This window comes from Gouania willdenowi, chromosome 22 (assembly GCF_900634775.1).
Source record: "Gouania willdenowi chromosome 22, fGouWil2.1, whole genome shotgun sequence".
In the NCBI taxonomy this organism is placed as follows: domain Eukaryota; kingdom Metazoa; phylum Chordata; class Actinopteri; order Blenniiformes; family Gobiesocidae; genus Gouania; species Gouania willdenowi.
In genome coordinates this window covers 6,088,320-6,114,545 of record NC_041065.1, presented here as the reverse complement: position 1 = coordinate 6,114,545, position 26,226 = coordinate 6,088,320, and the positions used below count along the sequence as shown (strand labels likewise).

The 26,226-nt window shown below is 39.1% G+C and overlaps 1 protein-coding gene across 7 annotated transcripts in view; it reads right to left on the bottom strand.

The window, feature by feature from the left end:
- Positions 1–11,079: 11,079 nt before the first annotated feature.
- The window catches only part of syt14a (synaptotagmin XIVa), a 41,229-nt gene continuing 26,082 nt past the window's right edge, over positions 11,080–26,226 (bottom strand). For 3 of the 7 annotated variants that reach the window (XM_028437406.1, XM_028437407.1, XM_028437402.1), the window contains 5 exons: positions 23,179–23,450; positions 22,114–22,563; positions 19,964–20,153; positions 19,031–19,108; positions 11,080–11,818 (listed from right to left, as the gene is read on the bottom strand). In XM_028437406.1, the coding sequence (XP_028293207.1) occupies positions 11,505–11,818; positions 19,031–19,108; positions 19,964–20,153; positions 22,114–22,563; positions 23,179–23,450 (1,304 nt within the window). In that variant the 3' untranslated portion in view covers positions 11,080–11,504. The remainder of the gene's footprint in view (positions 11,819–19,030; positions 19,109–19,963; positions 20,154–22,113; positions 22,564–23,178; positions 23,451–26,226) is intronic. The other 4 variants (XM_028437403.1, XM_028437404.1, XM_028437409.1 and 1 more) reach the window with 4 other exon arrangements.

The window sequence follows — 26,226 nt, the reverse complement described above, 5'->3', positions numbered from 1 at the left end:
TTTTGGTCCATCCAGGCCCTAATGTCCTTTAGACAGGCCTCAAGTTTAGATAGCTGATTTGTCTCACCTGGCTTCATTGATACATACAGTTGGGTATCATCAGCATAGCAGTGGAAGTTAACAGAGTATTTTCTCATAACATTACCAAGGGGGATCATATAGATACAGAAGAGGATTGGACCTAGCACAGAGCCCTGAGGAACCCCGTAGCTTACTTTAGTGTACACAGAAGACTTATTATTCACGTGTACAAACTGGTACCTATCAGATAGGTAGGACTTAAACCAGTTTAGGGCAGTCCCTGTGATTCCAAGTAATTTCTCTAATCTCTCTAGTAGAATATAGTGATCTATAGTGTCAAAAGCTGCACTAAGATCTAATAAAACCAGCACTGACAGTCGTCCTTCATCTGAAGCCCAGAGTAGATCATTAGTTACTTTAACTAAAGCAGTCTCTGTGCTGTGTTGAGCTCTAAAGCCTGACTGGAAGTCCTCGAACAGGCTGTTGTTTTGAAGAAATTCACAGAGCTGAGCTGCCACAACTTTCTCAAGAATCTTTGAAATAAAAGGAAGATTAGATATAGGCCTGTAGTTTGCTAAAGTGCTGGAATCAAGAGTAGGTTTTTTGAGAAGGGGTTTGATTACAGCTACTTTAAAGGACTGTGGCACGTAGCCTATTGATAGGGATATATTTATTGTCTCCAACAAAGATGGCAGACTAGGGGAATAACTTCTTTAAACAGCTTAGTTGGGATCGGATCTGAAAGGCAGGTCGATGGTTTGGAGGATGAAATAATAGAGTTAAGTTCCTGAAGTCCTATATGTGTGAAACAGTTTAGGTTAGGCCTATTTACATTTAATGGTACAGCAGGCCCAGGTGAAGGCAGGGAGTGGCTAATTTTATCTCTAATCTTGTGAATTTTATCGTTAAAAAATGTCATAAAGTCCTCACAGCTGAGGGCTAGAGGAATCATGGGCTCAATAGAGCTCTGACTTTGTGTTAGCCTGGCTACAGTGCTGAAAAGGTACCTCGGATTATTTTTATTTTCTTCAATTAGTGAGGAGTAGTATGTAGATCGACTATGTCGTAAGGCTGTCATGTATTTACTATGGCTTTCTTGCCAAAGTATTCGTGACTCCTCTGTTTTATTGGAGCGCCACATTCTCTCTAATTTACGGGTTGTTTGTTTGAGTGTGTGAGTTTCAGAGCTAAACCACGGAGCTTTCCTCTGACGTTGAATAGTTTTTTCCCTCAATGGGGCAATTGAGTCCAAGGTGGATTTTAGTAGACTAGCAGAGCTATCGACAAGCAGATCCAGTTGAGAGGGGTTATAATTAATATCATAGTTATTTATTGGATGGTGCACTGAGTTTAAGGCAGCAGGAATGGCCTCTTTAAATTTAGCCACAGCACTGTTGGATAGATTTCTACTTGTAACTATTTTATTGCACAGTGCGAGATCCTCTAGGATAATGTTAAAAGATATTAAAAAGTGATCTGATAGCAGAGGATTTTCAGGGTAGACTTTTAGTTCATTAATATCAAGGCCATATGTTAGAACAAGATCAAGAGTATGATTTAAACGATGAGTAGCTTCATTAATAGTTTGAGAAAAGCCAACTGAGTCTATTAGGGACATAAAGGCTGAGCTCAGGCTATCACTATCTTTGTCCACATGGATATTAAAATCTCCTACTATCAGTATTTTATCAGAACTGAGGACTAAGTTTGATATAAACTCAGAGAATTCTGATAGAAATTCAGAATAAGGGCCTGGAGGACGGTAAATTATCGCAAATAAGACTGGCTGGCAGGTTTTTGATTCGATATGAGATAAATTTAGAACCAGGCTTTCAAAGGAAGTGTAATTGGCCTTTGGTTTAGGATAGATTAGGAGAGAGGAATGATAAATAGCTGCTACACCACCTCCACGGCCTATGTCTCGTGGCATATGAGTATTTAAATGACTGGGAGGAGTGGCTTCATTTAAACTAACATATTCATCTTGATACAGCCATGTTTCAGTTAAACAGAATAAATCAAAGTTATTTTCTGAGATAAGGTCATTTACTAGTAGAGATTTGGATCTCAGTGATCTAATATTTAATAGAGCACATCTAATGGTTTTATGTTTTGGTGTTTCTAGATTTGAGATTTTAATTTTTTTCAGATTTTTATAATTGATAGCTCTTTTATTTGATTTTATGTTAAAATCATTGTGAAATATGGGTCGGGGGACAGACACCGTCTCTATAAAATAATATTCATCACCATCACAACAGTTGTCATGGCGATGAACACAGCTATCCTGATAGCTGTGTTTATACTCTTTTTCAAGGCAGCCTACGCCAGTGACGACATCTCTGAACTCCATCTTTATTTTTTCCATATTTGACAGCTCCTCACATCTTTCTTGTGTCTGCTTCGGCCATTGCTTAGTTACAATGTTGTCTATCGCCAGGATGTTCTCATACTGCACTTTGATAAGCTTCATTGTTCTTAATGAAGCCAGTCCTCCCAATTATGGTAATCACCATATTCCCCCGTGAGAGTTGTTGGAGAGGAGGAGTAGCAGCAGTTTTTCACTCAAAACCAAACTTAACCAAAATTCTTTCGAATGCCTCTCACTTCATATTTGTAATCCCAAAAACAAGATAGAAAAACCCACTTTACTGGTTATAGGCTACCGTCCTTCTGGTCCACATTCAGAGTTTCTTTCTGAATTCTCTGACTTTCTCACTGATCTGGTGCTGAGCACTGATAAAGCTATCATAGTAGGTGACTAACATTCATGTTGATGATGAAAACAACAGCCTACATAAATTATTTACCTCACTATTAGATTAAATCGGCTTTGCACAAAATGTAAACAAACCAACTCATTATCTTAATCATGCTCTGGACCTTGTTCTAACATATGGTTTAGATATTGACCACCTGACAATATATCCTCAAAATCCTATTCTTTCAGATGACTTCCTGATATCCTTTGAATTCAAAATATCACCCTGCTTAAATTCTGAGAGAAGAGTACACTATAGTAGATCACTGTCTGAAAACCTGTAGCTAGATTTAAAGATTTAGTTCCTTCACTGTTTACCTCTGATCCATATGAAATCTCAAAAGAGAGTAGCTATCAATGTCTAATGACAGAGAAATTAGATCATCTTGTCAACAGTGCAATGTTGTCACTGCACACAGCTCTGGATGTTGTTGCTCCGCTTAAAAAGAAGACAATATGTCATAAAAAGGTTGCTCCCTGGTATAATTCTGAATTGCGTCTTTTAAAACAGGCATCGCGAAAATTGGAAAGGAAGTGGCTCTCTTCAAACATGGTAGAAGTTCATATTGCTTGGAAAAATAATTTAAATAAAAAAAGCACTTTGCAAAGCTAGAACCTCCTATTACTCAATTTTAATAGAGGAAAACAAAAATAATCCTCGATTTCTATTCAACAGTGTAGCCAGGTTCACCAAAAGCCACAACTCTGTTGAACCCTCTATTCCTGTGAACCTGAGCAGTGATGACTTCATCAACTTCTTTACTGATAAAATTCTAACAATAAAAACAAAGATAATGTCCCCCCTACAGGAGTGCTCAATCATTTTTTAAACAAAGCAGCACCTGAAATTAATCCAACATGCAGCTTTTATTTACATAGTTTCACTCAAATTGGTCTATCTGAACTGACCTCAATAGTTAGTGCTTCTAAACCAACAACCTGTCTTTTAGATCCAATCCCAACCCCACTATTTAAAGATGTTCTTCCACTAATTAGCACTGATATGGTGAATTGGATTAACACATCTCTAGCAACAGGTTATGTTAAAACCGCTGTAATCAAACCTCTCCTTAAAAAACTTACCTTCGATCCAAGTGACTTGTCCAATTATAGGCAAATATCCAATCTCCCTTTTGTTTCCAAAATTCTTGAAAAAATCATTGCAGGTCAACTATGTGATCACCTACTTAGGAACATTTTATACAAGAGCTTTCAGTATGGCTTTAGAGCCCATCACAGCACAGAGACTGCCCTAGTAAAAGTAACCAATGATCTCCTCTTAGCCTCAGACAGAGGGTTGGTCTCAATTCTGGTGCTCTTAGATCTCAGTGCAGCTTTCGATACAGTGGATCATCATTTATTACTGCAGAGACTGGAAAGCGTTTTGGGGATTAAAGAAACAGCGCCGGGTTGGTTTAAATCTTACCTATCAGAATGAACCCACTTTGTTCATGTTAATAATCTATCCTCAGCGCACGACAGAGTTAATCATGGAGTTCCACATGGTTCAGTTTTGGGACCAATACTCTTTACATTATATATGCTTCCACTAGGTAACATTATCAGAGAACATGATATAAATTTCTATTGCTATGCAGATGATACACAGCTCTATTTGTCAATGAAATTAGATGAAACTCTCCAGTAAAACTCCAGGCTTGTCTTAAAGACATCACATCCTGGATGAGCTGTAACTTTCTCCTTCTTAATCAGGATAAAACCGAAGTTATTTTATTTGGTCCAAAGCACCTCAGAGAGAAATTATCAGAGCAAGTAGTGTCTCTGGATGGCATTACTCTGTCACCCAGCACCACAGTAAAAAAAAACTTAGGCGTTATCTTTGATATTGACATCCTTTAATTCTCATATTAAACAAATCACAAGGACAACTTTCTTCCACCTCCTCAATATCTCCAAAATCAGGAATATCTTGGCCCAGAGTGATGCTGAATGCTGCAGCCAGAATACTAACTGGAACAAACAGGAAAGAGCATATTTCTCCAGAGTTTAAAATCCTCCTGTTAGCATAAACAGGACTGAATCATAACGTAACTTAACCGCTAGAGCGGACATGGGCTCGTCTGTGACGGTTGCATCTACAGACCTTGGAGTCGCTGTTAGCTTACCAATAAACGAAAAGAGATTTGACACTTCTATAAAAAATATTGACTAGGCCACTGGGAGTGAGGCCCAAGGCCAAAGCAGGCTGACTTGATAATAATGTATCATGTTTTTCTGCAATCAGTGCCTTCTCCTCGCCCTTCTCTGTCTGCTCTGTTTCAGGTGTTGTGAAGCTGATGATGGCAGTTCCTGATCTGTGGTTCACGGCTCAACTCGTCTGGGGCACTCTGATGTTCTGTCTCTCTATCCTGTTCTGTTTGTCCTTCTGTCCATTAACCCCAACAAGTCGAAGCAGATGGCTGCCACCTCTGAACCTGGTTCTGCTGGAGACTTCTCTCTGTTAAAAGGGAGTTGTTTCTTCCCACTGTCGCTAAATGCTTGTTCATGTGGATTTTGTTGGGTTTTTTCTTTCTTATTATGAATTTTATATTTTGTTAAGCACATTGAGATGACTTTGTTGTAAATTGAACTACACAAATAAAGTTGAGTTGAGTTATCTCATTCTTATGGTCATACTGCTTTGATCAAACCTGATCTCGGATGCTACAGAGCTGGGCATGGTTAGTACTTGAATGGTACACTGTCTGGGAATACTGTGTGCTGTAAGTTTTGAACACTTTTATTTGAAACCCAACCGCACCCAAAGAGTGAAGACACTGCCACACACGACAAAGCCGCCACGACATGGATAGACACCGCAGCACATGTTCCCATGGTTCTCAATTCCACACGATGGCCCTCCTGAATGAGGATGGGCCGTCCCCACCTGATGAACCAAAGCAGGTGTAGACCCACCCACCGTCACACTGTCCTAACCCCTGGGTGAGTGTTGCGTATTATGTATGAGGTGCGATTAAAAACAGGGCGAAAGGAGGGGCACAGGAGTCAAGCTCATGGACTGAATACAATTTTGAACATTTTAAAGATAGTTTAACCCAGCTAAACACAGCGGAGTATGGAGTCTGCTTCGGCAGAGAGATGATGAGCTGCTGGAACACGATGTTACACTGTTGCCTGTCCCACTGTCAGCTGAGCAAAGAGAAGTCCCAACAGTTTTGGTTGTCTTTAGGACACGCCATCTCTTCATTCATCTCTGACTTCATCTGATAAACAAGCACCCTACGACATTGCCATTGCAAAACGTTTGTGCAGTAAAGTGTTGCACGGTACTAACGTTATCACGTTTTGTGGACGCGTTGACTTGTGTATGTGTGCATGCGCAGCTAACAGGGTACATTTGGCTCGTGTCTTGCCCCCCACACTCAAAAAAGCTTCCAGTGTTTATGTTATGTTATGTTTAAGACCTGCGGCTAGCGCTAAATTCCCAACAACTAGAAGAAAATACTGTAAGTCAGTCTTTGTTATGACACCTCCACTAAAATAATCGACTGAGCTCATTCACTGCTGATGGGTACCAGCACTTGGGCAAGCAGGTTAGCATGACAGCAGTGCTCAGGCCAAGTGAACTGTAGCCACTGTCTGCCCTTGTTTTTTTGGTTTGATTGACTTTTACTACACTTAAAAAATTAATAAAGCACCGATATAATTCATAATACGTTTTGGTAACACTTTACTTGAAGTTTTGTACATAAGGCTGACATTACGCTGTCATTAGCATGAACAAGGTGTCATGAAGCCTGTCATTAAGCTGCCATTAAGTGTCGTACTTTGGTGGATTAGTATTTGACTTTATCACAGTAGTATATTTTGACTTCATTCTCAAAATTTTGACTTTATTCTTGAAATTTTGACTTCATTAAAATTCTTTTCTCCATCAAAATTGGCCCTAATTCTCTTCTGTAGTACATACATGTGTATACATACATATAAAGTATATACTGTACATATATGCATTGTGTTGAAATATGGGATTTGTCTTTGTTGTGAGGTTTGAACTGACAATACAAATGCAGATTTTGTTAAATTACATAATTGATAATTGTCATAAAAGCACATAGTTACAAGTTAACATTGCTAAAGATTCCTTGTCTTCATACAAATAACAAATAAAATATTTTGGTTTATTTTTTTCCATTACTTTTTGTTTCAAACAACCATAAACAATAAAAAAAAGAAAATATTCTGGGTTTTTTTCCATTACTTCAAATGAACATAAATGATAAAACAATATGTATGTATATGCACTGTATATGTTTGTATAATTTTCTTACACAATAAAAAACCAAATGTGTAGTCTAAAATGTTATTTTGTAAAGGAGGGGTAGATGCCTATACGTTCCTTGAATTTATGCATACTCCTTTTGAGCATCTCCTTTAAATACATGTTATGTATTGTACATAAAATGTGTTTTTTTTATGTTGCTCAAATAAATAAATAAAACAAAAAACACACACACTTGGAAAAAAGGGAGATTCAGGTTCTTACCTCATTTATGGCCTTTGCCACCTCTAACTCCAAATGTACATCAATGAATCACATTAAACCATTTTTTGTGCAGGGAAATTATAGAGGTAATTCACATATTTTGGTGCCAGAAAATAAGCAGCGTCCTCATATATATGCTCTAGTTTTGAGAGACAACTTCCGGTCTCACCATAATAAAAAACGGGCATTTTTAGTTTTTGTCTCCTGGTATTTCTGTTATTTGGTTTTAGAAACAAAAATTGAAAATCAAACGATTTTTTTCTTCATCCCTTCTTGACCCTAATAAAAAGTATGCCTTGAAATTAAATTATTTGAAAACAAAAATCAAATATAACCATATATTTATTATATGCATATATATATATTTATAATTGTTTTTAGTTTGGAAAAATAAATGACCAAAACATACACTGACCCTTTATGTATAAAACTTGAAGTATGGTGTTACCTAAGTTTTTGTTGTTAAGAAATATTTGAAGGGTTAAATTGGCCTTCAGAATTGTGGGTTGTGCCTAACTTTTCAACTTAAAAGGACTTCAGTTATCCTCTAGTCAAATTCCGGTGACGCCATGATGAGAACGACAGGCTAGAGATGAAGCTCTGACAGAAAAACTTAGAAAACCGTGACAACTATTGATAATTAAACAACCTTTGAACAAAATGTCCTCCTCCTCGAGGAACAAGGGACCCGGAAAGCAGGGGACTCTGAAAGAAACGAGCAACAAAACACAGAGCTCGGACAGCGTTAGCCTGAGTGCTACTAGCCACAAGGCCGGTCTGTGATGATAGAGGAAATGAGAAAACTTTGCGAAGAATATACCCAGGTGACGTGTGATTACAGAATCTCTCCTGGTCAGTTCTGGTCAAACTGCCCAACGCAGGCCAGATACTATCGTACTGATAACACTTTCTCAGAGACTCTGCACAGAACAGCTACAGCTTCACTCACACTGAAACCTCTGAAGCCCAGACCGGTCTGCCCCAAAACCCTTTGACCAAATAAACCCTGTGTCCGTATTTGACCTTTAACCCTTCAATATGACTCCGTCTCATTTCATTCAAAATCGTTGCAGAAGTTTCCTTAACATTTCAAATGGAAATCTGTGCCTTGCTTGTTAAATGATTGACTCGATAAAGAACTCCTAAAACTCTTAATTTGTGGTGGTGTAATAGTAGAAATTTGGTGGTGAAATTTCCAAAACATTGCCTCCCCAAAACAAAAGAGATGTGAAACAGTCAAGCATGAAGGGTCTAAATTTGCTGCTGGGGGCTCTGTTCGCGGGGACTCTCCGGGCGGTGTCGGCCCGGCGGGGAGTGGGGGTGCCTCTTCACTATGGGTGTGGCTTGGTCCTTGTCTTGTCTCCTGGTCACCTTGGGGGCTGTCCTTGGTGTGTGCGGGCCCGGGGTGGCCCGCCTCGCTGGTGTGGGGGGTGGGGGTGCTGGCAGCTGTAGCGAGGTTGGGGCGGGGTTGCTTGGCGCTTCGAGATGATCCTGTTTGCTGGGGGGCGGCGCTAGCTGTTCCGGTGGTTGCGGTTGCCGTCTCCTGCCTGGTAGGTCTGTCCTGCTATCTGCGGATCGGTGAGTGGGTCCGGGGCGCCCTTAGTTGGGGACTGCTGTTCCGCACTGAGTGGGTGCCATTGAAGTGCCTCCCTCCTGCGGTGGTGGCCCCCGGTCGCTCGCACGCCTTGTGGCTTGCGCTGTCTGGTGGGCGGCGGGGCCTGGGCTACTGTCCTTGCACCGTCTGGGGCTGTGCGATCCTGCTTGATTGTGGCTGGTTCGTGGGCTGGGTCCAGGGGGTGGGGTGGGGGGGGTGCTTCCCGGGGGGCTTCGCCCGGTGTCTCGCCCTTGGCGGTTCCCGGTCCCAGGGGGGTGCTCTTGGGGACCGGCTGGCTTGGCCGGTCCTGGCAGGGGTCTTCCGGGGTGGGTGGTGCGGGCCGCGCTCCTGCATACCAGTAGGTGCGGCGTGGGATGGCCCCTGCTTGGGCGGTAAAAAAAAAAAAAAAAAAAAAAAAAAAAATATATATCTAAAGTGTAATTCAGGATTTTGCCTTAAAATCCACAGAATAAGTGATTCCAACATTAGGCAGTGATTACAGCATATGAAAGAGGAGCCTGTGTGGTACAGGTAGAAGACGGGTGCAATGGAGTGCTTGCCTCGACAAGGAACTGTAGCGGGAGTAGGTTCTAGTGGGATAGGGTGTCGTTCAGAGCCATTTGGACTTGACCGCCTACCTCCTTTGGTCCTTATATAACACCCAAATGTTTTTTTTCCCTCCGTGGGAGCAGAAGAACTATTGGTATTAGTAAGGACGGGCATTGCAAATTAGCCTTGGCTATAAATGTTGTGATGTGTTACATGTTGATTGTTCACACTTGTCCCTATCAAATAAATTAATAAATAAAAATTATTAATTAGAAAGAAAAACACCCAATACACTCATTTCTGCTGTTTAACACACACGCACGAACGCACACTAGTGTGCAGCTGTAAGTCTGAGGCCTGATGTTATGGGGTTGTTATCAAAGACAAACCTAAACACTCTCACAGAGGAGAAGAGTTTTTCTCTAGTTATCCAAATACAGTTCCAAGCAATATTCAATTCTTACAAGCTGGAAGCCTAAAGAAAATGAATGTAACACAACAAGATAAAGATAAAAAAAGACAAATATGAATTAAAATAATGAAGAGAAACAGTCTGACGAAATTTGGGAAGTTCCACTGTCTATGAAGTGATAGATTAGGGAAAATGTTTGTTTACTTTGTTTAATTTCCTGTGTTTGTGTTGATATTGTGTGAATGTGATGGAATTTTTGGGTCTAGATGCTAAAAAATCAAAGGTTAAAAGTGCTACCATTGAATAAAACTACAGTATACAGTGAGATCGTATTATTTTAGGAGGATGAAGACAAGTAAATTAAAATTCAGACCTGAATTTTTCAAAATTTTAATTGGAAATACAGCTATGACGCTATGAGCGCTGACAGATGGAGTCATCTCTGTGTTTATGTAGACATTGTAGAGCATTAGCGCAAGTTGTGGCATTGTGTGATTATGGGTTATTTTGAATTATTATTAATGACTTTTCTGCTGGGATTGTTTTAGGATTTCCTTGGAAAACATAAGACGAGAAACCAAATATAGGACATGACAGCGCGATGTCAGTAGTGATAGGGCAGTGCCACATTGTCACGGCATTGGAGGTAAGTATTCTGTCCAATTGGCGACCGACTGTTTCGCCTGTGTGACGTTGTTCAGAAAGTGCCCTTGGCAAATAGAATGTGTGAAAGCCCTTATCTGCCTTGCCCTTTGTGGACTTGAAACTTATTAATAAAATGAAGATTGGAAATGAATGGATTAAACATACTATAAAGGTTTATTTGAAGGAACACACTTAAAATCCTTTACCCAACTGTAGGAATAATCCTGTCTATCTCTCACTCAACTCACTCTCTGATAATGTTCTATGTTTAAAAAAAATTAAAATCTAAATAAAAAGATTTTTTTTAAAAAAGAAATGTTTGACAAACAGAATCAATGATATGAATCGGTTGTTACTATCCTGTACAGATCATATAGATGAGCCAATTAATGTTCGGATTGCACTACCTGTTGGTTATTTCATGTAAGCAGGAATTGTAGCCCTGGGAACTTTCTAGGCAGGAATGTTTCCTCAAACAACTGATAAATAAATGATTCCTCAACCAGAAGTGATGCAGCCACTGAAGAACCACAGCATTGTTTCCTTTTTTTCTTTTCTTTAATAAATATCATCACAAATAAATCCTTTTCCTCAAAATTACAAAAGCCCAATTACACAGAACCAAAGTACATTTACACACACGCGTATAACAAAAAGGTGCTGTGTAAGAAACAGTAAGGCACAGGTCAAGTATGGACTAAAGATCAAACACTGAGTAATCCAAGTAGATAAGTAAAGTCCTCACACGTGATGCCTGTAGAACATAAACATGGAGGAGAGTGTAATGTCACGGCTCTCAGAGCAGAAACATTGGGAAAGTTCCTCCTCAACCAAAGGGTTCATAACAAACAAACATTCAGGGTTGTTTCCTCTTTATTTTTCAAACCACAAAAATAGAGGATTTCTCCAATTCCCAACATTCCATTGTTGAATGTATGTGTTTGTGCTTCATGTTCTTATTCTCCTCCTGCTGATAGGTTCAGAGAACATCTTTCCCATGGAGCAGCTCCAGCTGCTAGGACTCCAACAAAGTGTGCCAGCGACGCACCTGTTGTCCTTTGGACTCCTTCATCTGAGTCCAGTGGGTGAGCTCCTCCTCCCCAGAGCTGTTCAGGCCCAGAGAAATCCAGCCAATCATCTCCTTCCGCTTCATGCTGCGCTTGTTATAGACGGAGAGGATGAGCGTGACGTCCGACAGCTGGAACAGAGCCACCTGGAAGATGAAGGTTTCTTTGTAGGTGGGGTTGGGCTGACCACGACAGGTGGAGGTCTTCCACTTGGACATCTCATGGCCCATGGAGTTGAGCAAGGTCAGCTTAACATACGTATCTAGTTAAAAAGTGGGTAAAGCACATGGTTACAGACACAATGATCCAAATATGGACACAATGGAACCTGGTTTGAGACAGAAAATTGTATTTTGTGCAAAATCCTCTTTGAAGTCCAGCAAACATTCCCCCACAAAGCAGGAGGACGTTTATTTGTTGGTCTTCTGGACCTCTGGATAGCGTAGTTTACAGGCTTTAGGAAACATGGCCTTGACTCCCTGCATTCTGACTGATGTCCTGTGCATTATAAGCGTATTCTCCCATCAAGGCTCCTGACACACCAACCGTGCGTAAGTCTGTCACTGAAGGCGGTCTAAAGCCAAGAAGGCAAATTGGGCCACAATGTCATTTTTTTTAGCTGTCCTGAAATCACTCTCGTAAATGTCATTGAAATTTGTGAATATGATAAAACTTCAGAAGAGCGTGAAAGGAAAAGAACATAAGCCACCGGGAGAATGCGCCGAATGCCAGATTTCACTGGGAACGCCCACATTTCAGAGTCGCTCCACCCAGACTGTAACAGGAATCAAGGCGCGCAATGACTGACTTAAGTAAAGAATCAAAACATCACACAGCCAGAAACAGCAGGGGTTCTGACTTAAAGGGGCAGTATTGTGAAAAAAAAATCACTTCATAATGGTTTTGCTACAGTGATGTAGATCCCTTTAGCCTCATTCAGAGGGCCAAAATTGAAAAAAGTTCTGTTTCCTCCATCCCGTGTTATTCCACATTTTGTAAAAAGTCAGCTCCAAACGGACGAGTTAACGTCACCTCGCGGAAACTCCTCCTCTTGACAATCCTGGCTCCTCCTACCCTATAAGAATGTTAGCTCCTCGCTCTCAAACTACCTCACAGCTAAAACAAACTGCAGTTTAACATAGAATATATACCATACTTTATTGTCATATATGTAAAGCTACAAATACAAAATGTGTTCTCTGCATTTAACCCCTCCCTGAGGAGCATTGGACAGCCACGGTGTAGCACCCAGGGAGCAGTTACAATCAGTTCCATTTTTAGTGTCCGTTATACCACCTCGTTTTGTCTTTGACATGATCTGACGTGTTTGTGACCCAATGCGACGCAGCGGTTAAGACAAAACAGTGAACTATCACCTTGAATGGACTATTCCTGTAATCAGTAGAGGTGAGGAGGACAATAAAGTGACGTAGCAGCTCCAGTGAGTGTTTGAAACAGCTCAGCTGACAGACTTCACTGCTGTTGATGTGATAAACACACACCGTGATGCAGCTTTTGTTGGACTCACAATAGCCTCTTAAATTTCGTCAACTACAAAACTTCTTCAACACGGATTTTATAAGTTTGACGTGTTGTTTAATCTTGTAAATTAATAATAAAATCCATCCCGAGGCCGCTTCCTGAAGTGCCTTACATTGACTGCGAGGGGCAGTGTCGCCCCACTAACTTTGTGCAAGTAAACAGTGAAAAAGAAGAATGGAGGAGAGAGGAAAAATCTTAAAGCTGATATCCAGAGTTTCTGAGAGGACGTCTTGATGTCCCGGCCTCAACAACTCCACTTCCTCCCCCTGCCTCGCATCAGGTCGCATTGATTTAGGTCTGTGGTTCAGGTAAGAACCAAAATCATATTTACCTGTTTGCTGTTGTGACGCGCGGCCTTGTTTTCATGCACAATTCACATTCACTTTGATTGACAGTCTCAAAAACAAGAAGTAGAAGCCTATTGGCTGGGCACACTCTGCGATTGTTTCCATTTGTATAGGGGTCTATAGGACGAAGGAGGGACTTATATACATTCATGTATATGAACGACCATCAGCAGTACAAAAGACAAGTTAGGTATTTTTATGAATTTCAAAAGAATCATACATAAACATAGATTTCTCAGAAACTCTGGATATCAGCTTGTAGAAACTTAACGCAACTTAACACTAGAGGTCCCACAGAGGGGTCAAATGAACTTTTTACCTATAAAACCCAGAGAGGGGTCATTCGACCCAAAGGATTTGAGCTGACGTCTGTCCTCAGCTGCTTTTGTTATGTCAATGAGGCAGTAAGTGTCGCACCTACAAATATGGATTTAAGCAGGTGCACTAAAAGAGCAGTCCAAAATATGTGCTTGAAAACAGAAAAATAATTGAAAAAATAATGGATAGATTAGTCAACAACAAAATAATCATTAGTTGCAGCACTATATTAAATCATTGTCCACCTTAGTGTCAGACATGTGATGAGATCTTTTTGAAAGTGGAGACACTGGAGCTGTCCGCTCTCCTTTACTGTAAATTAGCTCTTTTATTCCAAAGCCACAGAATTCCCTGTGAATGTCATTGACTTGGTTTGTGAAGAGCCTCAAGATGAAAAACGCTTTAATCAGGACCTGGTTTTGAAACCACTGTTCGTGTGGAAGGCACAAAACCAGCTGAAAGTAGAGACATCACAATAATGTTCCCGTCATAAAGAAACTATGAGCAATGCGTAGCTGAAGCTTTCATGCCGTTGAGTGGCAGCTGCTTTCTATCACACAGTCAGTCGCTCTCTATGGTTTGATTTGTTCTGTGACTGCTGATGAATGGCTGTGTGGAGCCGTGCACGTCTGAAGTGCTCAGTAGCGCTGCTGTGTGGCTCATTGCTATTGTTGCTGAATAACATATTATTAGTTTGCTAATGTTCTGAAATAGCTTCACGTTTATTATTGAGCTCCTACACAATCAGGGCCTTCTGGAGGATTTTGCACAAAGTATCTTTTTTTTTTTTTTTTTTTTAAAAAAAAGCCAAACAGATGTGACTAATTACAGTAACTAACTTCAACTTCAAGACAATGAAATTCATGAATGTGCTTTTCAAACAGAGGTTCAAAAAGGTTCATCTTGCAACACATCATGAGCAGAAGCACAATGTGAATGGGTGAATGAGACATTCCATCTTTTAAACAACTTTGATCACGAGGGGTGGGGCCACATACATGTGATTGTATCTGATCTGAGGGTCACATGATCGACATTCATGACAGCATTAGAAAAATGACCAATCAGAGATTAACACAGGAAACAACAAAGGCTTTGTTTGTATTGTTTTGTTTTCCTCCTAATTTTTATGTATTCCTGTTCTTGCTTTGTGTGTTTTTGGAATGATTTTGAGAATTTTTGTTGTCATTTTTTCTTATTTTGCTGCAAAGTATGCTTTTTTGTAGTCCTTTTGCGTATTTCTACTGTAGTTGTTTTGTGCGTTTTTGATGTAATGTGTTTTTAGATTTACTAGTGCGGTGCCAGTCAGAAGTATGCATTCATGTAGGCACATAAGTACAGTTGTCACTTATGGCCAAATGAGTATGTGTTTGAAGGTTGGATGTACAAAGATGTGTACATACTCTGTACTCTGTAGTGTTATAAAGGGGTATATTTGCGATGCAAAGTAAAATAGCGTGTGTGTTTTCCCTGGTTTAATTTTATGGGACATGTGCATGATAAATGTGTTTGTTGTTTTTTTATACTCTATATTTTTTTGTTTGATGTATTTTTCTGTAATGTATGTTTTTGGAGTCATTATGTGTATTTTTATATCTTTCTGTTGTCTTTTTGTGCATTTTTTGTATAATTATTGTTTTTTGTTGCCATTGTAGCATCATTCTGAAATCATTTTGTGTATTTTTGCATCTTTTTTGGTGTCGTTTTGTGCATTGTTGTCATTTTGTGTATTTTTTGTATTTAGTTTGGTGTATTTTAAGTAATTTTCATATTTTTGTTGTTTGGTATATTCTTCTGTAATGTATGTTTTTTGGAGTAATTTTGTGTGTTTTTGGAGCCTTTTTGTATATTCTTATGCATTTCAGTTGTCATTTTGTGTACTTTTTGTATAAATATTGTTTAGTTTTTTAGTTTTATTTTACTCATTTAGTATATTTTTATTATAAATACTGTGTGTGTGTGTGTGTGTGTGTCAGCCATCTCCTCCGTGCGTTATCTATCACACACGCATGCGCGTCTTGCACATAATCCATCGCAGGTTGTTAAGAGAGACAGAGAAAGTTTGTCACACCAGTGCCACCACTGGATAAGTTTGTGTAGAGCCCTGATAATAATAAATATGTTGATAGGGATATAATATTAATAGTGAAAGTAGTAATAGTAATAAAAGTAATGTTGTAATGATATTAATGTTAATAAATGCAAAAACAAAATAATATAATAATGCACTAAAAACAATATTAATTATAAACAATATTAAATAATTAGAAGGTTATATAATGATAATATAGCAATGCTAATAATACAATGAGTACACCAGTAACTATAATAAAAAAAATATTTATAATGAAAAAGAACATAATGGTAATTATAAAAATAGCAATAACTTTGATACAATAGTAGTAAAATTATACAATAACAATAACAAAATAACATAATGAAAATCCAGTAACTATAATACGATAAAAACAATAACAACATAAAATAATAAGGTAATAGCAATAATAATAATAATACAATGAGAATACCAGTAACTATAAGATAAAAGAATAATACAAAAAAAAGATTAATATAAGAAAAGCAATAACAATAATACGGTAGTAGTATGATTAGATAGAGATAATATAATAGTTTGTGTGTCTCCATCTCCTCTGTGCGTTATCTCTCTCACACGTGCGCGCGCGTCATGCACATAATTCGTCAGGTTGTTGAGAAATTTAAAAAAAAAGAGAAGGAGAGAGACCCGAAAGTACCACGTAAAATAAACTTTTTGCAACACCAAAGTCGCAACTCTCATTCAATGGCTCTGTGTGCGTTCACCATGTACATTCTGATATAGTGCACGCACGCACGCACATCAGCCGTGTGTGTGTGTTTACATTATTTATTTATTTTATTTATTTATTCAGTTTATTTCCGACATGGTTACATTCACTTTTTTTTTTTTCACATTTTTTTTTTTCTTTTTTGTACATGCCGAAAAAGGAAACGAGAGAAGCAGTTTGCTTATCCGGGTCCCGTCCCCTGTTTTACCATCGCAAATTTACATGGGTTTACATGTCTCTCTGGTCAAACATTCTTGAGTTGTTCTAAAAACCGTCCTTTTTTGTGTATTCTCATCTGTGTTGTCCTCCTCCTCTCTATCGTTGTTCGTGTTGGCCTTGTTCCCTGCCAGACGTTGTTAGCATTCATCCAGTTCAAGAACAGTTCCTCTTTCGAAGGTGTTTGGAAGGTTTTTCCCTTTTCATCCATAATGTCACCACTCGGGAATGTCTCTTTTGGACATACAAGTTTGCAGCTTGTTTTGTCTCTACATCAAGGCTAATTCAGCTGTTGTCAGCTCTATTGGCAGTGTTGTATTCTCCACTGTCAGATCCAACTTGTATAAACACATTATTATATCCTAGTTCACAAGCAAGGTAGTATTTTAATGTAATATATCTTAGTTCATAAGCGTGTTTCTAACTGCTGTTGTTAGTTCTAATGGCAGTGTTGTATTTTCCACTGTTAGATTTAACTTGTATAAACACATTATTATATCTTAGTTCATAAGCAAGGTAGTAATTTCATTGTACAAGAAAACGTGTTTCTAACTGCACATATGACAATAAACACTTTGAATTTAAATTTAATGTAATCCTTAATCACCCCACCACCTAGCAATTGAAATGAATAAATGACAGACCTTTTTTACTCTTGGTTTCCACATTTAATTCAGTCTCCGTAAAATAATCACAGTGAGTTTTGTTTCCAGTGTTTATATAGATCTGGGTCCATATCCATGATTACCATCAGTAATGTTGTTGTTTAGGTGGATCCTTCGTATTTTCCCAAGTCTTCCATCGTTTTGATGAGAACTGGTTTTCCGTCCTCTTCTTCCAGGATATAAATCCTGCAGTTTTTTGACCACGTCTTCACAATCTTTCCTCCTTTTTTTATTTGGCGTGCCTTCCATGCAATGCTTGCATTTTGTTTCGTCAGGTTTTCATTGATGTACACCTTCGTTCCCTTGAGTTTATTTCTTTGCTTCAGTAGTTGTCCTTTGAATTTCATATTCGTGAAGGTTATTTTTACAGCTCTGTTATCGTTTTTCTTTGGCAGGAGATGGCAGGAGTTGATGTTGTCAGGGTTCAGGACAATGTCCTTCGACTCCAGGTAGTCAATGACCTGTTGTTCAATCGATTTTGTTTCTTCGTCACTCGCATAGCTCCTGGGTTTTATCTTTAGGCCTGTGATGATGACATCTTTCTCTCTTTCCTTTTGTTCCAGCTGTTCAACCCTAGCGTTCAACAATTTTATCTCTTCAGCATTTCTTTCATTCTTTTCTTTCAGTACCTTTGCTTCGCTTTGTAGTTTTCCCAGTGAGTTTTCCAGCGTCTTTTCCAACGACTTTATCTCGGCAGATAGGTTTCGTAGACCCTCGCATATCATCTCCTTGACCTCTTCCAAACCCAAATTGGGTTCTGAAGGGCCTCCCTGCGGTTTTTTCACCATTTTCCTTCAGTCTTGGGCCCAATTTTTCAGGCTGTTCAGCTGTAGCCAACTGTAGCCAAGGTCGTGTTATCGGAGCAAATGAAAACACGTCTGCTCTCTCCAAAGACCAGAGAAGAATGTACATTTAGCTGCTAGCATATTTCTTAGCACATAGAAGAATATAAGAAGAAACACTCACCGTTGCGCAGAACAAACAATAATCATAGTGGACCCATCCGCTCACAAAAACGTTACATTTCTCTGTTTGAAGAAGCAGAATGTTTGCGAAAAGGTCGGCTAACGACCGTCAGCACAGCCGCATAGTCATGGAGACGAAGGAGGAAGTGAAGTCCGTGACACAAGATTTAAAGTAAGTTTGGAATCACGGGAATAATTTTAAATAACCATGAAATATTAACTTAAATGACTTAAAACACCTTTAACCCAAACAAACTGTGACACGGTGATGTCATGAACCCGGAACCGGAAGTAGCGCTCTCGATACCGCGCTCTTACCGAGGGAGCTGTAATAATAAATTAACGTTTTGACCGTTTTGCTACACCAAATTACTCCAAAATAACAGATGCACACACTCGGGGTATTTGGAAGCCATCGACTAAGTTTCAGGTCGAACTCAAACTGCGTCGGGGAGATATTCGCTCCACACACACACACGCACACAGACATTCCTTGCTTTTATAGGTACATATACAGATGTGTGAGTGAGAGTTGAGTGCATCCATGAAACGGTAGATGATGGGAGTGAACACTGACAGCAGGAACAGAGACTCACCTCTGATGATGAAAACCTGTCCACCTATCAAGTGTTTCAGACAACAGAACAGCCCATCTGACAACAAGGGTCGGACAGCAGTGAGGAGAAAGGGGAAGAAGATATCAAAAAGGGTTTGAGGCATTCAAGGCGCACGCACGCACGCACGCACACACACACACACACACACACACACACACACACACACACACACACACACACACACACACACACACACACACACACACACACACACACACACACACACACACACACACACACACACACACACACACACACACACACACACACTCTCTAAATAGCGCAATAAAAACTGGTAATGGAAAGACCTGAATTAAAAAAAACACTCAAAGATCTCAAAAAAACCAAAACGCTTTCATGGGGAGGAATTTAAGATGTTTCAATTTTGAAATGTGTTACAAAAGCGCTATGTAAACACTTTTTCTGCAAATACACGTCAGAATGTGACGTACCTGGTCACATGACCACTACTCTCAGAGTAAACATGGCGCGGTACGTGTAAACAGTAGAGGAGACCGGGACATTTCTAAGCATTATACTTTAAAGTTATTAGTGTTTATTAGTGTTATTAGTTATTAGATGTGAAACAACAAAGGAATGTGTAGTGTTATAAGAAGGTTTGGATCGTCCATCTTCCAGCAGCGATGTTTCGTGGGATGAGATTTCACGGGAGTTACGAGGCTCCTGCCCAAAACAACCTTCAATGGGAACACGTTCTAAGCACAATAACAATTTGTCGACATTTAAAAATATAACTTTTATTTTGCGAAAATCTGTAATGGAAACCCAGCTAGAGAGAGAGAATGAACGAGTGTTTGCTTTGTTCTTGACGTGACATCCAGGGTCTGACTGACACGTGATTCCAATGGCACATCAACACAAGCTTCATCACTCAACCTTTCTGGTACTTACTGGGTGGCTTGTTGGAAGCCAGGTTTTTGAAATGGATGCCTTTGATGACCTCCACTGAGAGTCGACCTGTGGTGGCGTTGTAAACCAGGCCCAACAGGATCTCTGGTGTGGACGTCTGACTGAGAGACTGGAACGATGAGGCACTTTCACTGCAGCTCAGATCCATGAGGCTGAGCTGGGACTCCCCGCCCTGAAGACGTTCACAACATTTGAATGCAGCATCAGATCAATAATACTGTGTGAATATTCAGGTATGAGATGAGCTTTACATTCTAAAAATGTTGAAAACAATAGCAGTGATATTTAGGAGAGCTCACTCTCAGCACATGAGCCACTGCTTACACTAGGCTTTAGGACATGGTTTTTATTGTTGTTTTATTACATTTAGATTTTCCTTATTACTTCCTCATTTCTTCTTTTTTGTTTTTATATTAAAATGATGCACATTTCTGTCTTGTTCTTTGATGACAAATCTATTGTCAACAAAAATCAACAACAGAATTCACCAAAAAATGTAATTGTCAACAATAGTTGGTTATGTCATCACCTGTCTTTTTCAAGCTGTGAACGGAGCTGAACATTGTTTTTCATGAGGAGTGGCTCATCTTACCTTCTATATATCTGTGCTCAGAGCTGTATGCACGTTACGCCCTCAATTTAGCCAAGAATGACCCTAAAAATATTGTTCCACGGGCCAAAATTGCCTCTACGTCTTTTGTCAACAACTTATTATTCTGTAGAGCACTGTTACCGGGCAATTCGATAATGATTAAATCTTCAAGTCTGGTCTGGTTTAATTATAGGAAATCAGAAAGATATTTATCAACCATAACTTTATATGACTCACTATCATAAACAAGATTCAGCAGCAATGGTTTATAATAAAACAGTAAAAACACTATTGGAGTTTTTTTTTTTTTTTTTTTTAAGAAAATAATTTCATGATAAATCAGGAAATGAAAGAATTGTATACAATAACACTATAGAGTGACCGACATGCACAAATATATTCCATAAAATATCAGCCCATGAGTTCTTTCAGTCAGCAGCTATTGTAGCTTTTTTTTTGTAAGGAACCTGTTTACACTTTAAGTTGGGAATTGTTTTATCTATTAATTTATTATTTTTATTTATCGTAATTTTCATAGTTACCGTGATAAATACCAAAAATTCTATATCGCCCATCTCTAGTCTGGGAGCATTTCACCCTTGACACAATTAAAAAAAACTGCTCCAAGCCAAATTTAAAGGATTGTAGCAACATAGAGCAAATAATTGTATGATTTATTATCCGATTAGTTGATTAAAGCAGAACTAAGTCACTTTTTCACCTTAATAAATAATTGTGGTAGTCCCTGTGAGGGTAATACAAGTGTTTATGGGGTAATTGGGGGGTCTTTTATCTCTTCCTGTTGTCTCTGGCCAGAAAACAGCACTTGCAACTTTTCTGCCTCAGACTCGGTGGCAGACGTACTGCTTTATGGCAGCCCAATACAAAGTAATGCTAGATTATGACCAGCCCCGTGGCTGCACACGGTTGTCTACAAATTCACTTTTCTCAAACTTATATCATGGCGGAGCCAGCAAAAAACAGGCAGAGAAATCCTTTGTCAGAGGAACGGAGCAACTCCATGTAGTGACAGATCAGCAGCAATCACACACACTGTCGTAGCGGCAACAGGCACGCACACACACTTTCAACCCAGCGCTCCATCAGGCAGGACACACACAAATATCCATCCATCCATCCATCCATCTTCAAAGCCGCTTTGTCAGCATTGAAACACATTTCCAACTCCCTTCCGTATTACTCCCACATCATTCATTAATTTGACTTGTCTCTCTTCCTCATACTGTTCACATGGTCACATGGGACTATATGTGTGAAAGCACCCTTAGTGTCACTATTGTATTAGGATTTTTCAGTGATCGGTTGCTACTGTATTGGGAGAGGGGAGGGCAAAGGTGCGCATGTAGCTGTGGGGTGGGGCAGGCGGTGGGGAGCGCATGTTAGTTCTGCTTTAATTGTTTCAATAATCAATGACTTGTCAACTATTAAAATAGTCGTTAGTTGCAGCTCTACAGAAATGATATGTTCCATCCCTTCTATCACTTGTCTCTACGGTGCTCAGTGATCTTCTGTTCCTTACCGGCAGTGCACAGCAGGGATCGAGCATGACTGGCACACACACTTTTCCTTGGAGGTTGAGTTTGGTGAGATACAACACCTTTTCTCCAAGCACCTTCTCCTTCTTCATCCGCTGCATACTGTACAGGCGGAATCGAATGGCATAGTTGCTGATCATCTCTGACTCCACATGGCTGAAGCAGAAGGTTTCTGTGAAAATTGGACAGGGTCCTCTCTGCACACCTGATTTGGCCCTTTGTTTCTTGGTTGGCAGAAGCACCAGATGGAGCTGCCAGGAGATGTGACCACTTTGTCTGTCAGAGGGAAGATCTGTTACAGCCATGATGGTCACAGCCAGCTGTTGCTCCTCAGAGTCATAGTCAAACATGATGTCCAAAGTGCCATGTTTGACATCATGGTCTGGTTCATAATCTTTGAGGAGCTGCACAGCTGATCCAGCAGCTGAAATATCCTAAAGAAAGGACAATAGAGTCTTAAGAATGAAATATACAGTACTGTAGTTAAAAAAAAATTAAATTAATTAGACACTTTGTAATGAATTGATCTTGATTAATCTAAATTAATTGCATAACAATATTTGACAAGAGAAGCAATGTTTTTTTCAATTTAAATGGAATTTGATATATGATTGAATCAATAAAAACAATAAATGAGCTTAAACAACAAAATTGTGTTTATTTTTTTTATCACTGAGTGCTAACATAATGTGCAAGATTAATAATGAAGAATATTATGATTGCATTGTTCACAAAGCACAAACTTAAATTAGAGTAAGCTATATTGACATTTTTCTGGATTTTTTGTGAACTTTCTAAAACAATTTTGTTTTTGTGTATTAAAATAAAACACAGGAACATTTTCTCCTCATGTTCTCTCATAGTCTGTGCATCAGTATTATGGGTATACCGGGAACTTGTAAAAAATGAGAATGGGTCCGTGCTGTTTGGAGTGCGTTTTTTTTCTGTAACTAATTAATCGCAATTAGCAACCCAGCCCTAACTATAATACAACAAATGTGATGTTAGATCAACTTCCTAAGTCAACCCCATCTCTAATGATGGTTTACCTCTGGGCTGAGGACAGCTGTACTGTCACTGGGGACGTCCTCCTCATAGCCCTTGTTGATGTAGCTTTCAGTCTCGTGCTCGTCACTGCCCTCACTGGGACACTTGCCAAAAGAAAGTTGGGGGCTGCCACTGGTGTGGGAGCCATCCCACTTTGTGTCTCCCAGGTCAGACAAAGTGCAGGACATCCTAGGAGAACCGTTCTCATCTTGGTAAGGTGGAGGCTGAAGCTCATCCAAAGGAGGTGTTCGTCTCATCCTTTGGATGCAGTGAGCTGGATTAGAGGGAACCAGCAGAGACCATCCTTTATTAGTAGTGCATATGTTATTTTACCACAATCATTGATGAATGCTAATCCAATCACTTCACAAATGTAGGAAATTATATAAAATTAATTCCTAAAGCTTCTGCACTCAGAGAGATTTTAGAGAGTTTCATCTTCTCAACATTGTAGAAACATGAAATAATTACAACCCAACTGGTCAGTTGTAAACTGTTCAAAGTCCAACTGACTGTTATGAGATTACAGATTACCTCAATATTAGAACTCAGTGTATCAAATGTGACGATTAGTGTTCAGAATTTGTTTCTGGTCATTGGGGGGTTCCACAGGGTTCTATACTTGGTCCCCCTTTATTCATCATAAACGATCTGGGTCGAAATGTATCTGATGCTAATCTACACACTTTTGCTGAAGACACAGGTATTTATTGCTATGGGTCAATTCTAGAAAGAGGTCACAATCACTCTTTCTCAAACAAGGCTCAAACATATAAAATTAAATCAAATCAATCTTTATTTATATAGCACATTTCATGCATGAGGCAACACAATGTGCTTCACAGTCAAAAACAAGTCTTCTCAACGATCACTTGCAAATTAAAAATAGAATATATACATAAAAATTATCCACATAAATTAGATCACACAACATGCACACAAACAAACACACATTGAAAGCAGACATCAACATCAAACCAATAAATGTTCCAAAAAGTAGAGTTTTCAATTTGCTTTTAAAAGTATATAATGTAGGAGCTCCTCTCAGATCTGCAGGCAAGGCGTTCCTTTTACTAGAGGCGTAAAAACAGATAGCAGCCTCCCCTGCCTTAAAAACGTATACGTGGAACAGTTAAAAGGCCACTAGCGGTATGCCTGAGAGTTTTATCTGGTGTATAACTTATTAATAGGGATGTAACGATTCACTCAACTCCCGATACGATTCGATTCACGATACTGGGTTCACGATACGATTTTCTCACGATTTATTTTACAAAATGGGAATGTTGACAAATGACTGAAAAATATTCCTTTATTTTTTTGGGGAAAATACTATACTATTTTCCTTTTATTTTTCATTGTCAAAAGAATCCCTTGATAAACTATTCAAAATGATGCAATTTAACTAAAAATAAATCTTAATGATAATGATAATACAAATGAAGAAGCCTATTAATTTAAATTCTGGTTCTATAATAAACAATTCAAAACTGCGTAATAGTTCATTTTCTTTTTAAAAGTGCAACTGAAAATGTATTTTGTGCCTTAACAATTGGACTTTAAAAAAAACAGTCATTTTACAGATATTTGTTTAGACCAGCAGAGGGCGCTGGTAACCCAGTGGTCGGTTGGCATGCAGTTATTCCACCAGTGAAGAAGAGAAGCTATGCTAGCAGACAGAGCTAATAGAAAAACCTGACTTTTACAGATATTCACGTAATATTACAGATATTATTTCGGTGCTAAAGGAGTAAAGAATCATTTATGAGCATGTTTAACAGTAAATGGTGGCCAGAAAGAAAATAGTAGCAGATTCCGCCCGTCACGTCCGCTTCTGGAAGGATTAATATATAGCGCCCTCTGCTGTTTAAAAAAAGTACTGCGATTCAATTTTCAGAGCATCGATGTGAACCGTGGTACCTATGAATCAATTTTTAACTGCCTTACGATTAATCGTTACATCCATACTTATTAACATAATGTATTGAGGTGCAAAGCCATTCAGTGCCTTGTAAAAAACTATTAACATTTTAAATTCAATCACACGTTGTAATGAAAGCCAGTGGAGGGATCTGAGGACAGGAGTGATGTGTTCAAACTTTTTACTTCTAGTTAGAAATCTAGCAGCAGCATCTTGAATAAGCTGTAATCATTGAACACAGGATTTTGAAAGGCCAGTAAATAAACTATGAGAGTAGTCCAGTCTACTCGAAATTAATACATTAACTATTTTTTCTGCATTGGAATTTGACAGAACGTCTCTAATTTTTTATATGTTCTTCAAATGATAAAATGCAGATTTTGTGATTTGATTGATGTGGCTTTTTAAAATTAAATCTTTGTCCAGTGTCACTCCAAGGTTTTTTGCTTGATTGTATTTATTGCATTTAAAAAGATTAAATTGAAGATGAGCAGCAACTTTTTGTCTTTGAGTTTTTGTCTAACATCCAAGCGTTTAAGTCAAATAGAGACTGAGCAAGGGAGTTTATGGAACTAAGGTCATCTGAGGATAGTAATATGTAAAGTTGTAATCATCTGCATAGTTATGGGAGTTAATATTGTATTTCTGAATGACCAGCATAAGTGGAAGCATGTAGAGATTAAATAGCAGTGGTCCAAGAATGGAACCTTGAGACACTTCATACTTAACACTCACTTTGAGTGGAAGTCTCCAATAGAAACAAACTGCCTGTCTTGGAGGTAAGATACTCAAGCACAAATCCGCACTGAGTTGTCCACGTACTTTGTTTCATACAAAACTCTGCTCGGCTTTGTATCGACCCACATTAAATGTAACACAAACCTGCATTTCGCTCTCCTGGTGAAACAGAGCATGAGAGATGAACACGAGCTTAGAGGAGAGACTGGCAGACAAGCTACGAAAATACCGAAACCTTTAAAACACGTTCCAGGAGTACATGAACCACAGAGAAGCACTACGAATTGTGGGAAAAATAGGATTCCATAGGAAACTACTATGTGGTGGTGCACCTGGGTATGGGAGCTCTGAGGAGAGCAGACAGTCCGCTCAGAGTCCGTTGTGCGCGGTA